At 40.3% G+C, this 14,195-nt stretch overlaps 1 protein-coding gene across 2 annotated transcripts in view; it reads right to left on the reverse strand.

The window, feature by feature from the left end:
* The window catches only part of LOC149815881 (beta-glucosidase 12-like), a 41,729-nt gene extending 28,756 nt beyond the window's left edge, over positions 1-12,973 (reverse strand). The window contains exons 1-6 of one of the 2 annotated variants that reach the window (XM_089989336.1): positions 12,851-12,973; positions 12,445-12,514; positions 12,288-12,346; positions 7,890-7,965; positions 1,350-1,427; positions 323-410 (exon numbers count right to left, since the gene is read on the reverse strand). In XM_089989336.1, the coding sequence (XP_089845462.1) occupies positions 323-410; positions 1,350-1,427; positions 7,890-7,950 (227 nt within the window). In that variant the 5' untranslated portion in view covers positions 7,951-7,965; positions 12,288-12,346; positions 12,445-12,514; positions 12,851-12,973. Of the gene's footprint in view, positions 1-322; positions 411-1,349; positions 1,428-7,889; positions 7,966-12,287; positions 12,347-12,444; positions 12,515-12,850 lie in introns of those variants that run through there. The other variant, XM_089989335.1, reaches the window with a different exon arrangement.
* Between the last annotated feature and the right edge of the window lie 1,222 nt (positions 12,974-14,195).

Consider the following 14,195-nt stretch of genomic DNA (forward strand, 5'->3'; position numbering starts at 1 on the left):
ATTGAATATCACTTCCAAATATGTAAGATGCAAAAAATTTGGTAAGCTAGTTAGACATCAATGAAAGGACATGAAAGTATTTACACACATATACATATATATTTGCATATTTGTTTTTCTTTACACATTATTTTGCCTTTTAATAGACTACAATTATTCATAACTCAATAATAATACAAAAACATTTTGCCAACTGCATTAGCATGATCATCTAATAAATCCAAGATTAATTAGAGGTTTTGATATTGTAGAATAAGCATGGAATTCAATTTTATATTTTACTAAAAAACATTAATAAGGATGCAAGATAGGTAAAGATTACACGATTTTGGAGCTACGAAATCCTCCGTACTCATCCTCTAGGTGTTGAGGAATATCCCAATGGAGAAGTGTAACAAATGGCTTCAGACCTAACAAGTAATTAACTTTGTAAATTAGTACATCAAAACACACACAACGTATGTGGTCTCTGTTTGTAGGTAAATGCAAGGGAAAATATGCCTATCATGTTGTATTATGACATCTGACTATGAAAAAAAACTTTAGTTATTCAAATCCAACCACCAAAACTAGATTAACCTTTAGAATATATGAAAACAGCCTATTTGATGCCTTCGGAACTTATACTATAAACAATAAAGTAATCTGAACTATTTCTTGCCCCAAGCTATCTTACTAATCTAAATTGCTTTTCATAATCAATCTATTGAAGCAATAAATAAACCAGGCCAAATACAACCCAAGGATTACATCAAAGTTTTGGTGATGGGACTAGGACAACCAAAGGTTGTATTGCAATGATGTATCATGGCGTCTTGTGTTGGTGTTGCAAATAACATTCTTGAATATCTTGTAGAACAATTGACATATTGAATTTATTATGAATTTATTTTGGCAAATGAAAGAACAAATTGTAATGCAACAAAAATTGTTCCAACAATTTTATACAAAAATATCAATGTGCATTGCCAAAAGATTTTTCATATTGAGCAAAAGGATAATATCAGAAATGACCTCGCCTTACTATGGAATAAAATGGTGAAAATTAAGACGGCATTATCATGACATTTTGAAAATTGCGAGTAAAAACTTGATTAATCAGATTAAAGATGAGAAGAAAAAAATTATTGAGCAATTAAACTCTATTGCTATAATGATCTTAGCAAGCAACTATTTTTCTAGCCTTAACAAATTTTAAGATACCATGATACTACAGTGAATATATAAGGAAATAAGCTAGAACTAGGGAGATTTTGAATGGTTTGGAACAAGTTTTTGAATTTCTTGTGTGCAATGCATGTGCATGGAGAGAGAGAGAGAGAGAAAGAGAGAGAGAGAGATCCTTGCACCCTTTGATATAAGTTCATTGATCAAGTTGTTGTAGTAGTTGACTCCAACCTTGTTCACCCCTCCTCTTATTGTGCCAACTGCAAATAAAAGAATCATTGTTTAGTTTTTTAAATATTAAATAATATGAATTTGATAGTTTAAATTCATAGCTTCAGAGCTCTTGATAGGCGAAGTCATGGTAGTTTTTGGGATTTATTTGCAATCAAACAAAATCTTTTTAGCGGTTGGCTATGTCACAGGGACTCGGCCAACTAGATGCCGCGACGCAATGCGGGTGTGGCATCCGGTGCGGTCAACCTGACCCTGGGTGTGGTCAATGCACTCAAGGTCATTTATGTCCAACTTTTGGACTTTATATATATATATATATATATATATATATATATATATATATATATATATATATATATATTTATTTATTTATTTTTGCTGCACCCCCGCACCCAAGTTTTTTCAAAGTGCCGCACACCCACACCCGCACCCATGTGACATAGGCGGTTGGGTAGATCTAAGATCACCAAAAGTGTCATTTTCGTAGTTGAAACATGGTTGATGAGACCTACCAGTATCTCCAAAATATGGACCTTGAATGCAAAACAAATTTGGATATTGAATACAACATCTATTTTTTTGAATGAATATAGGAACAATTATAAAGCTGAGCTATTAATCATCTAAAGCGATGACATTTTTAAAACCCGCATATTTAGGTCCATGTATTTTGTACACAAGCTAACAAGGACCTATGCCCAATTTAGTTGGACCTGATGTGTATATGATTCACTGTATAGTACAAAATCTTGACCGATTTAGATTTGTATCTTATGGGACCCGAATGAAACAAGTCTAGCATGACTTGCTTATGTCCTAAATTGTTTGCGGGGCTTCTGCCTCATAGTTATCATGAAGAAAAATGGATACGGGAAGTGATGCATGAAGTGGAAGCAAGAAAGAGTTAAAAAGTAGCTTGAAGCGTGAAGCGGGATTTATTTTAGAAGCGATTGTGGAAGCGAAAAAGAAAATGCGAAGGAAGCGAGTGGGAAGCAAAAAATATATATATATTGACATGATAACACAAAAAACAAGAAGAAATCAAAGGGGAAATAAGAAAGAAGAAAGTGGGAAATGAAGAAGAAATGAGAGGGAAACGAAGGGGAAGCAAATGGGAAGTGATAACAAAGCAAGTTGAGAAGTGAAGGGAAGTGTGTTCCCATTATGTGGGAAGCGAGTTTCCCGTGCTACTTCCTCTTCGGAAGAAGAATGGTGCTTCCCACTTTGGAGGCACGCTTTGAGGAAAGCATGCTTCCCCAACCCTAAGGGTGCTTATTGGTAACTATGTTCTGCCTAGACCCTACCCAACTTTAACCATTTCTCACATTGGATTCAGATCTACTACGTGGTTCTACTGAATTCTTCAGGAGTGCTCTTACATCACCCTTAGCTCAAGGAAGGGGCCCTGCTAGCGAAAAACTTGAACTTTGGAGCCTAAAAGCCCAAAGGACTCTAAGTTCGAAAAAAGGTAAAATCCATAATCATTTCCATGTTTTTGTATCAATTTGATTTCAATCTGATTTCTGCATTTCTTAGGAGTTTGGAGTTTGTTGATCCTAATCTTTTGCATTGTGGATCCTAAGCCACGAAGATCGACTTTTTCCGGTTTTACTTTCTCTTTGGAAGAAGGATATTTGGAGCTTGAAATGAGTGTCCCACAACTTTTAAATATATTTGAAGAAGCCCTCTCGTTTTTGCAAAATTTTGCATACAATATTACATAGAAGATGTGAAAAGACTATACTGTATATATTAGCAAAGAATGCCACTCATTATTGATGGTTACCAAAGCAGCTTTCAATTGCACACACCAAACAGGATACAATGTCAACATATCAAAATATGACGTTACTGAGGAGGTACTTATAAGCTAAGTATTGCATATTCAGTAGAAAATATGGGTTTGCAGATAAAAGCATAAGCTATAATTTGAAAGCAAAAACCTGAGTACCATGGACAACTGATTGCTATTGATCATACTAGTTCTCTATGTTTGTTTCCTTCTTTCCAGCTGCTTTAATTCTGTGTTGTCGGAACTCCATGAACCGACGATCACCGAACAAGCAGGGGCACCCGGCTGTAAGCCTCCCGGAGCTCGGTTCTCTACCTTGAGCATGATGGCATCATGCCGTGGAACCCTCTATACCCCATCACTGGGTTCGCCGGGTCTCAATGTAACAAGGTATTATCAAGGTGCGCCTATCCTCCATGGCTGTAGGTGCTTATGGGCGTAAGGATCAAAAGCTCAGAACTTACATTGACGTAGTCAAGACTGGTGAAGGATTGGAGAAGAAGGCTACTCAGGAATCTAACATCTTCTTTCGCAAAGGTGGGGCAAGGATAGTTTGGTGGGCGAAGGCCAGAGGTAAGAAGTTGCAGCTCTGGCTCTTCCATGAAGAAGCTACAAAAAATATAGAAGAAAAAGTGGGGGGTCTTCAACGAACCAAAATAAAGAACAAGACCTCTCATCCGGCCATGTCTGCTGTTCGGGACAAGGCACCAACATCGGATCCTTCAAGGGGCCATGTCACCTTCACTAACTGAAACAACGTCGATGATGGTGGGCGTGAGGAAGATGAGGGTGGGGTCATATACTTCGGCCGGATTCGATGTTCCTCCGGGAGCTGGTGGACGAGGACCACGTCTGTGTGTCAAATGCTAAAACTCGTATCATCTTCTTCCCCAACCTCCTCTGGTCTTCCGATGGTCCTTCAGAGACCCACCGGCCAGAAATCTGAACTGGTCGCCGGTCCGGCTATGACTGAGCCATCTCATGGGTGAGTGAAACGAAGAGCCATCATTGGGAGGGGCGGTTCAACCTTCCCAATGACCAACAATTGGCCATTTACTCTACATGGAAATGGCATGGCCAACCATTTCCCTTTTTGAGAGCCAATCCCTTGAAAGGTGGAACGTTTGAGATTGTATATCCATCATGAGCTGCTTCCAAAGACCAACCACTTATCTACTTTTAGGAGGCATACGTGATCATTTCTTGCCTGCCTATCCTCAACAACAACAGTTACAAGCTCCTCCTGTTCAAACAACCCTACCTATGTTGACGGTTGGACCAAAGTCTGACCCGGATACTGTAGATTCCGATCTCAGGACCTGAGACATTGCTTGCTTGTTTCAGATATATGGGTAGACCTCGGCCAGATCCAGTGTGTAGACCCGGTACCAATGTGTGGATCGGACCCGAATTGTTTGATGGGCTATGCATAAGTACATCAAAAAAATGTTTTTTTGGATAGAATTGCAAAATTTTAAATAAGACTTGGGCTCATTTACGATGAAAGATTGGTGCATTGGTGGCAATTTCAACCTTCGTTTGTAGGACTTGAACCACACACAAATGTATACAAGAAACATATATCGATTTGCCATTTTTTTGGACGAGGCCCAATTATCGAAACTGCTCACGGAAGCTCAATAGTTTTCTGGTTTCTACACGCATGATTCAATGGCTTTATGACATGAGGGCTGCTGCAAACCCAATCTCGATGTGGAACCACTGAATGATTTTGTTGTCATGGGATGAAGGGGTAGGCATAGAAATTGATGATTTTGATTGGAGCTTTAATGATTTAGAGAGCCAGGCATCATGGATCTCTTATGAGAATGGTAGAATTCAGCTCCTTGTGAGGGTGGATGGACTACCCAAAGAATCAATGAAAAACTTGGGTATATGAGAGGTAAGCTAATCGAATGGAGCAAAACAAATTGCTTGATGAAGTTCAAGGATTTAGACGGTGAGAAGCTCAATTGAAGATCCTACAACATCATAAGGAAGAAACAATAGATGTTGTGGAGTTCGAAAATATGAAAGTAGAATGCTAAAATATTGTTAATCGTATTGGCGAATGCAGGTTGTGCGAATGCATATGGTGAAAACAAACAGCGAAGGCACATTGGCTCAAATCAGAAGAGATGAATACTCGTTTCTTTCACTTATGTAAATTTTTCAAAATGTGAAGTATGATATTTCTCATATGACATTTAAATCTTTAAGTCAAGAGGGAAGGATGGGCCTCGCTAATGTTCTTGCCTTAGAGAAAATTAAGAAAGCTATTTGGTCCCTACTAAATGGCAAGACCTCGGGATTGAACGGGTTCCCCATTGAATTTTACAAACACACTTGGGAGTGTATAAAAGCTGACCTACTACTTCAGGGGACATGAACACTTGTCCTTATCCCTAAGGACCCACAGACATTGGACATTGGTAGATTCATTCTCATTTCTTTAGTGGGCATAATATTTAAGATAAATTTCAAGATTTTGACAACAAGAATCAAGGGAGTAATCAAACATCTAATCTAATCTGGAAACTGCAAAGTGCATTCATAGGTCGACAGCTCCATAAGGCTTGTGTTATTGCCCATGAGACAATAATATTGTCTTAAAAATTGACCTCGAAAAAGCTTTTGATTCCTTTGATTAGAGATTCCTATTGTATGTAAAATATGGGGGTTTAGAGAGAAGTGAAGGCATTAGATCGATGGGCTACTATCTACAACCTCGATTGTGGTGCCTCTTAATAGGGAAAATGGTGACCAGTGTTGTGAGAGGCGTACACCTCAGTACCTGAAGCGTACACCTCAGAGGCGAGACGCATGCTCAAGGTACTGAGGCGTTGATGTGATGTGCTTAAAGTAAATATAAAAAAAGTACTACGGATACTTGAGAAGTAAGATCACATACTAAGCCCTCCAAGAGGAGTAAGATCACTAGTGTGAGGCGTTGAGTGTGATGCTACATATTTTTACGATATTTTAGAATACCACGGATACTTGAGAGTCTTATGTTGTGAGAGGCGTACGCCTCATAGGCGAAGCGCAGGCTCAACGCCTGGCTTCACCTCATCACATTTAACAACCTTGATGGTGACTTCTTTAAGCCTAAAAGGGGGTTACGATATAACAACCCTTTCTCACCTCTTCTTTTTATTATCTGTCAATGATGTTTTTCATATAGAGGAGGAGAGTGTATTCCATGAATGCAAAGTGTCACTCACTTACAATAACCCACCTTATTTTTGCAAATGACTTATTGGTTTTGGGGGAAGCATCAAAGGAAAATATGTAGGCCTTACAAGTGGTGCTCAAACATTTTTAGGTCAACGTATGAATGAGGGAAAGAGCTAAATAATGATGTTCAATGATCCCACCGAGGACTCCCAAAGGTTGGCCTAGGCTAATTCTAATTGGGAAGGGGTCCTTATCAATAAAAAAATTGGGCTTACCGATCCATTTGAGGGTCTCTAGGGAGTCACATTAGAGCATGGTGGACGATAAAATTTACCAAAAAAATCAGTCATGTGCATCGCCCTTGTTTGTTTCAACATTTCTTGCTTGGTGCTTCATTTCCTATAAAATTTCAAGAAACTTAACAAAGTCCAAAAACACCTCAATAGTTTTATTTCAAAAATTCATTTGGCATGGGTCGATGGAAGGGAAGTCAATGGTGCTCATTAATTGGTGGTTTATCTCCCAACCATTGGATGTTAAGGGTTTGAGAATACACAATTTGATAAGATTCAACATAGCCTTCTTGACAAAATGGCTATAGAGGATATATATGAGGGAAGCCAACATTAGATTAATTTTCTCAAAAAAAGATGACTTGATGAGTTGGTCCGAAAGTCATCAATGAAAAAAAGGTTCCAACATTTGAAAAGGATGGGTCATAACATTAGACAACTTTAATACGGTTATCCGGGTGAACGTGAGAAACTATAATGAAACTTTGTTTTGGAAAGATGTTTGGTGTGAGAAAACCAAACTAAGGAATCTTTTTCCTATCCTATATGATGCAACTTTGTGAGGAAGAGTATGCACTTTACATCTTCTGAAATTGTACCTTTCATTCACACCTTGATTCATTGAGCCTGAAATGATCAATTTGTGAATTGGAACAACATATCCTTTCCGAGAGATGTATTGATCGCATCTCACATGGACTCAAAGGGCTTTCGTTGGAAATTTGTGTGGCGTGTTTGGATATCGATGGCTTGAAGACTAATATGACTTGAGAAAAATCAACACATCTTCAAGGGTAAGGCTTGCGATTTAGAGGGAATTTTTAACCAGCTGCGAAGGGGAGGGTGCGCCGCAAATGGCCGAACCGCCCCACTGAATGGATTGGGAGAAACAGAGCTGCCACTTGAGCCTTATTCTCAGTCCCAGTCGTTTCTCTAATCTGCATCTCAGCAGATGGTCATGCTGCAACGCAGTGGAGGCTGATTTGATTTTTATGACTGGATGGGGTGTGATAACTCATCACACCTCATCTCACCTCATCTTTCATGTTACTCTCTGATCTGAACTGTTGTTATCTTCTTATCATTATCATTTTTAGTAATATTATCTTTTCATTAAAAAAAAAACTAAGGAGCTATATTATTCATGAATAATGTTGAGCAAATTTGACTTGTAAATAGCACGAAAGAGAAAGCAAAACTAAAAATGCTGTGTCAAGACATCTTACAAGGCAATACTCTGCTCCATGAGATGGAAAACCTGTAGGCATCTACTCCCAAGTCCTTCATTAAATTTACATCTTCCTGCATTAGAACATAAATGACACTCATTATTGCCAACAGCACTCTCAGAAACAAAGCTATCTGCAAGCCCAACTGGTTTATAACTAAACCGTTAATCTTCAGAGCCGAAAACCAGTTGGTTCTTCATGACATGTAATCGAAATAGCTTGTGTTTGTTTATACTTAATGACCAAACTAGTTTTCTAATCAATCTATTTTTATACATGGCCTGCTGGCCTAGGTTTTTTTTAGTACGTACACCCACTGACTTGGAACCAAATCCACTTTATATTCAAACTTATTTTCTATCCAAATCCATGGAACCAAACCCGCTTATTGTTCAAACTTGTTTTTTTATCCCAACCAGTTGGCACCCATTTTAAACCAACTATAAGATAGTCTTAATTTTATGAAGTTACTTAGGCAAGACATGCTCAATGTTCTTATTCAACATATCACTTGAAGTTTTCACAAAAAAGTGTCTTACCCTAATGGATAAATCATTGGTCATCTTTGGAATTGGCATAGGTTCAAATATCATCATTTTCCTCTCTTTGAAAAAAAAAAATTGAAGTTTCCCAGTTAAGTTGGAGAATATTGGGGACTTTGAAAAAAATGACTGTCATTGAAAAAGACATATCATTACCCCTATTCACACTGGAACTGATTTCATCCCCACCTGCTTGTCCCTGAACTTGGCCCCCAATGACTCACATGGATATGAGATGATACTATGTACACAAACTTGGAAGATGATGAAAATAAGGCCCTGTTTAGGAGCCTTGAATTGACATGGAAAAAGTATTTTAATGTGTTATCAAAAGAAGGTTTTGCCAAAATTCATTTGCAGGTGGAGTTGCCAAAATCATCTTGTGAATGACATGAGATTTAGTGTTGTGGCTGCCAATTCCATTCTCAATGCAGTGTTTTGGGAACATCACACTACTAAACAGTCAGAGAACATGAGAGCACTAAAGAATTAGAACACACACCTCCAATTCAAAGGCTCCCAAATAGAGCCTAAATCTAATCACCAAATTGTTGGGAAGTACAACTTTCGAATCGCAGTCCACTAATTGCCCTCTTGAAGCCAAAGTGATGTTTTTGTCATATGATTTTTTAGATGATTCACAGCAATGTAAATAACTTGGCAATAAAAATAACATGAGTTTAAAAAGGTATAGTATTTGGTACCCTCGTAGGTAAAGAACCCTTAATTGGAACTAGGGATGGGGGACAATTGTCTCCACCCCCGCCCTGCCTCAAGATTAGAACCTCCATCCCCGCCTCCATCCCCGGCGGGGATGGATTTTAACCTTCACCCTCGCCTTCATCCTCGTTTCATGTCCTCCATCCCCGGTTCAAACGGGGATGAGGCGGGGCGGGTCTGAGGCGGGGAAAAGTGGCAGGGACGGGGAGGGGCGGTGAAAAGGGTACGTCCATCCCCGCCTCCATCCCCGAACGGGGATGGATTTTAACCTTCATCCCCGGTCCAAACGGGGCGAGGCGGGGTGGGGCCCCGCTTTCTCCCGGTCCACTGCCATCCTTAATTGGAACCCATATAGTGAAAGAGTTGTTTTGACCAAATACAACCCCACAGATGTGTTCAGCATGGTTAAAATAGTAGGAATCAAATAGGAGCAGTTAGTGCATGGCACCTTGTGTTGGGATGTTGCATGTTCAAAACCCAATTTATGAGTTGTATAACTGGTGGGGGTATGCCTAACCCCATCTTTCTTCGTCCAAAAAAAAAAAAAACTTTTTGATTGTATTTTTTGACATAAAAAATCATTTTTTGATGGTTGAAAATTTGGTACATTTTTCTCCCACAAAATCTTATATACAAGTTAGAATAATATGATCCAAGCTCTGATTTCTACCAACTCAAATATGTGAAGGATGCAAAAACATAAAAAAAAAAATTTACAGTTTTTTATTAGTTCTTTGCCAACCATACCCATAAGGGTAAGAAACATTAACCCTTGAAAAAAGGTGGTGGCGTGTTGATAATTTAGTTCTCCATGGTTGACATGTTACTGACGTTTTGCTTTCCGTATGCAGTGATGGTTCCCAATTTCAGCATAGCCCATGAACCATATGCATGACTAGCAACCTCACAAATAAAAATGATATTTGTCCTGTTGGACCCACCACGTTTTTTTTTTTGAACAATTACGTAAATGTACCATTACTAAACAGGAAACTAGAAAATAGGACCAACAAAGCCAATTTATTATTTACTTGACACTTTTGCCCTTTGTCGCTTGAAAGTTTAAGCCTAATTTTTCAGGCGACAACTTATAGGATGCCTGATTTTTTCAAACCAAAGTTAGATGGTGCCTGATTTTTTCAGGCGACAACTTAGACAAGTGGTTGGATTAATGTATCTAATTTTTTAGGTGATAAAAGGGTAACCTTGTCATGAAAAAATCAAGTGGCTATGTTTGGCATATTTTTAGGGCTTTTTGAGAAGATTTTTTTTTGAGAAGCATATTTTAAGTAGTCAATTGACCATGTGTGACGAATTTCTCTTGTCGTGGCAAAAAAACAATGAGTTGTTCCAAAAGTAAGTACCATTTAAGGCATTGTGATTTTTTTTTAATGAATTGTATGCAAAAATGTTAAGTGTACAGTGTCACAATTTATAATAGCCTTTAAGGAATTGGATCTAGGGATGGCAGTGGACCGGGGGACAAGATCTCCACTCCGGCCCAATCTCAAAATGCTATCCTTGATCCCCACCTCCATCCCCCCACGGGTTTTGATTTTAACCTCCATCTCTGGTTTTTGTCCTTCATCCTCAATCCTAAAAGGGTGAGGCGGGGTGGGCCCTGTTTCCCCTTGGTCTACTGCCTTCCTCAAAGGAGAGGAAGGTTTACTAATGGGGGACGGTGCGGGGCTACACGTGTTTTGATTTTAACCTCCATCCCCATTTCATGTCCTCCATCCCCAGTCCAAACAGGGCAATGTGGGGTGGGGCCCCGCCTGATCTACTGCCATCTAGGGGTGGCAAAATCTGACATGACCCGCCAACCAGCTTCTTAGCCGGGCTCGGGTTTGGCTTAAACGGGTTCATGTCGTAAATGGGTCAACCCGCCTAACCCGTTTATTAAACGGGCCAGGTTCGTGTTAGGGGTATGCCAACCCGGTTAGGCAGGCAGGTTCACCCGTTTACCCGAACCCGACCCTCCAACCCTGACCTGCCCGCCAACCCGTTTACTTGAACCCGACCCACCAACCCGTTTACCCGAACCTGACCCGTCAACCCGCCCGCTAACCCGCCAACCTGTTTACCCGACCCGACCCGTTTATTAAACGGGTTAACCGTGTCGTGTCGGGTCGGGTTACCCGTTTAGGTCACGGGTCGGGTTCGTGTTGAGGTATGCTGATCCGCCAACCCCACCCTATTGCCACCCCTACTGCCATCCCTAGTTGGATCAGATGATACCTCAAAACACAATTTTTTGTGTTTCAAAATTACCATCGTTCGTGCCTCCATCACTACCATCCATTGTCTAATGATACATCAACACCAATTTTGGTGGGTCCCGCTGTTTGTACAATGAATGGTGGTGCTTTCAAAACATAAAATTGTTGTTATGACACCCTTGTAAGATTCCACTCACCTTATCTCTTTCCTATTGTGTGGCACCCGGTCATGCACGTTCACGTGTTTGTATAGATCTTTTTACTACGGTAGAGGCCAGTGTGGTTTGGTGAGACTTAGGGGCAGAATCGCTTCCTTTTGTTTCCACAGAATCACTTTTTCAGGAAAAAACTGAGAAAGCGATTCTAAATGCCTGAAATCTCATGTCTAACAAACATGAGATTTGAGACGCAGCCTGTGATTTTGAATCATTCTGATTCAAAATCACAGCTTTGCCTGGGATTCGGAATCAGAATGATTTGAACAATTCATTCTGATTCCAAATCCGGTAGAGTTGAGGCATCAGTAGTTAGGCTTTATATACTTTTATGTTAACAATATAAATGACACAAAAATCTTTTTTTTTTTAATGTGAGTTAATGTTTTTTGGTGTTTAATTAAGGGTGATTTTGTTATTGAACCAATTCTTTTAATTTGTAAGAAAAATTTCTCTATAGCAAAAAGATAGAATTGCAAAAAATATGTCATATTTATCTTATCTAAATGCACTTTTTCTTTTGGGATAACTTGAAACTTCATGTTTGTGGTGGCGTGGTTGGAATTCGTGATGTCCCATCAGCTCGGTGATGTTCACAGTGGCCTTTTATCAGATGAAAGGAGCTTTTGTAAGCTTATTTAAATGGAAATTTAGAAAAGAAGTTTGTTTTTAAATTTTGAGAAAGTAAGAGATTTTCACCTTGTACCGATGATACTCATCATTAGCCGTCTTTGCATCACTATGGTCAGCAATTTTATCTGCACAGTTTCAAGCAACCATACTCTTTTTAAGTTTCTGTAAATGGAAAGGCTCTAATATTTGCTATCTTTCTTGCACTGGAACGTGGGACAGTTACCTGGATGCTCACGAATGAAGGTGTCCCAAATGCTGGTACCTCTACCACCTTCGCTTGTAGCACCCTCATACTACAACCATGCACATTCAGCAAATTAGATATGGAGCCACAAAATTGTAAGTCACAAACTGCAGAATCGGGCCTGAGTACTGTACAAAGTGCTCGATCGGGCCACACAAAACACAGAAAATCGCTACTGTACACAAAACACAGAAAATCGCCGTAATTTTCTGTGTTTTGTGTAGCCTGAGTATTTTGTAAAGTATCACTAAATCTACTCTAAACAGAATCCATTTTTTTTTTAAAGAAATAACAATTCATTCAGCAACAGGCAAACCAAACGTTGAAGTATCATTGGTAAACCAGAACAGTACAGAAAACCATAGTTGCATGACAGTACTGGAACCTGATAAGCAGATGATGAGACCCCAAAGATGAAGCCTGCCGGGAAACTGCTCCTATTCAGCACGGTCGCAACCGCGGCATTGAAAACTAAGCCAAAGAGCAACAAGAAAAGGAAGAAACTGCAGTTTCTCTTCACCATTGCGACTTGGGCAACTTCAATTTTGCCCGGAGCTTAAAGTGCACAACTTGTTATATATCTTCAAACAAGGCACCTGGAAAGGTTGAATATGGAATAATGAAGTATTATTCTACTTGCAGTAAAAAAAATGCATTATGGTTATTTCTACAGCTTGGAATGCAAACAATGCTTTCGTTTTCTTTTTTTTTTCTCTCAAAAGGAACAAACAAGGCTTCCTTTTGATGGGTAAGAGAGACCAGATAGCTACATGTCATCCTGTGTCTTATGAAAAGGTTAAACATATGATGCTGAAGTTTCTTCATAGCAATAATTGCGAAGCAGGTTATATGTCCCCCCCCCCAACAGGGCCGGTACTTCATCTCATGTATGCACCTGATATCTGTCAGCTGTGGGGCCCAAGTAGTGATGGAGGATGATCAGGTGCAGGTGCACACTAAAAGTGAGCAATTACATCGCACATGATCCTCCCTCCTTTTTTGGTGTAGAATGGCCAAAACACGCTTTCTTTGTGTTTTAACAACTCCACCATCCATAACATTCATTTTCACCTTCATTGAGCCATAGGGATGGCAGTGGAGCGGGGCGGGGCGGGGGACAAGGTCTCCACCCCCGCCCCTCCTCGAGATTTTATCCTCCACCCCCACCCCGCCTCCCTGGCGGGGATGGATTTTATCCTCCACCCCCACCTTCATCCCCGTTTCATGTCCTCCATCCCCAGTTCAAACGGGGATGAGGCGGGGCGGGGATATTGTGGGGAAAAGTGGTCGGGGCGGGGATCGTGGCGGGATGGGGCGGGGAAAAGTGCACGTCCATCCCCGCCTCCACCCCCGGACGGGGATGGATTTTAACCTTCGTCCCCGCCTCCATCCCCGTTTCATACCCTTCATCCCCGGTCCAAACGGGGCGAGGCGGGGCGGGGCCCAGCTTTCCCCCGGTCCACTGCCATCCCTATTGAGCCCACCGTGTTGTCATTGACAGATCCTGCATAGGGGTGTCAACGGGTTGGGTTGGGTTTGGTTCGGATCTAGGTGGAACCAGACTTCGACCAGATCTTCAGGTATGGTATGGGGTCCATACGTAGGTCTAATAGGGTTCATTATAAGAAAAACCGCACCCGGATCCGATAAAAACTACATGAACCAAACCTGCATACCTGGTAAAACCATAATTTTATCATTTTTACATTGAAAATTTGCAGGTCTTAATC

The sequence above is a fragment of the Nuphar pumila genome, chromosome 15 (genome assembly GCF_984573655.1).
Source record: "Nuphar pumila chromosome 15, dmNupPumi1.hap1.1, whole genome shotgun sequence".
Lineage (NCBI taxonomy): Eukaryota > Viridiplantae > Streptophyta > Magnoliopsida > Nymphaeales > Nymphaeaceae > Nuphar > Nuphar pumila.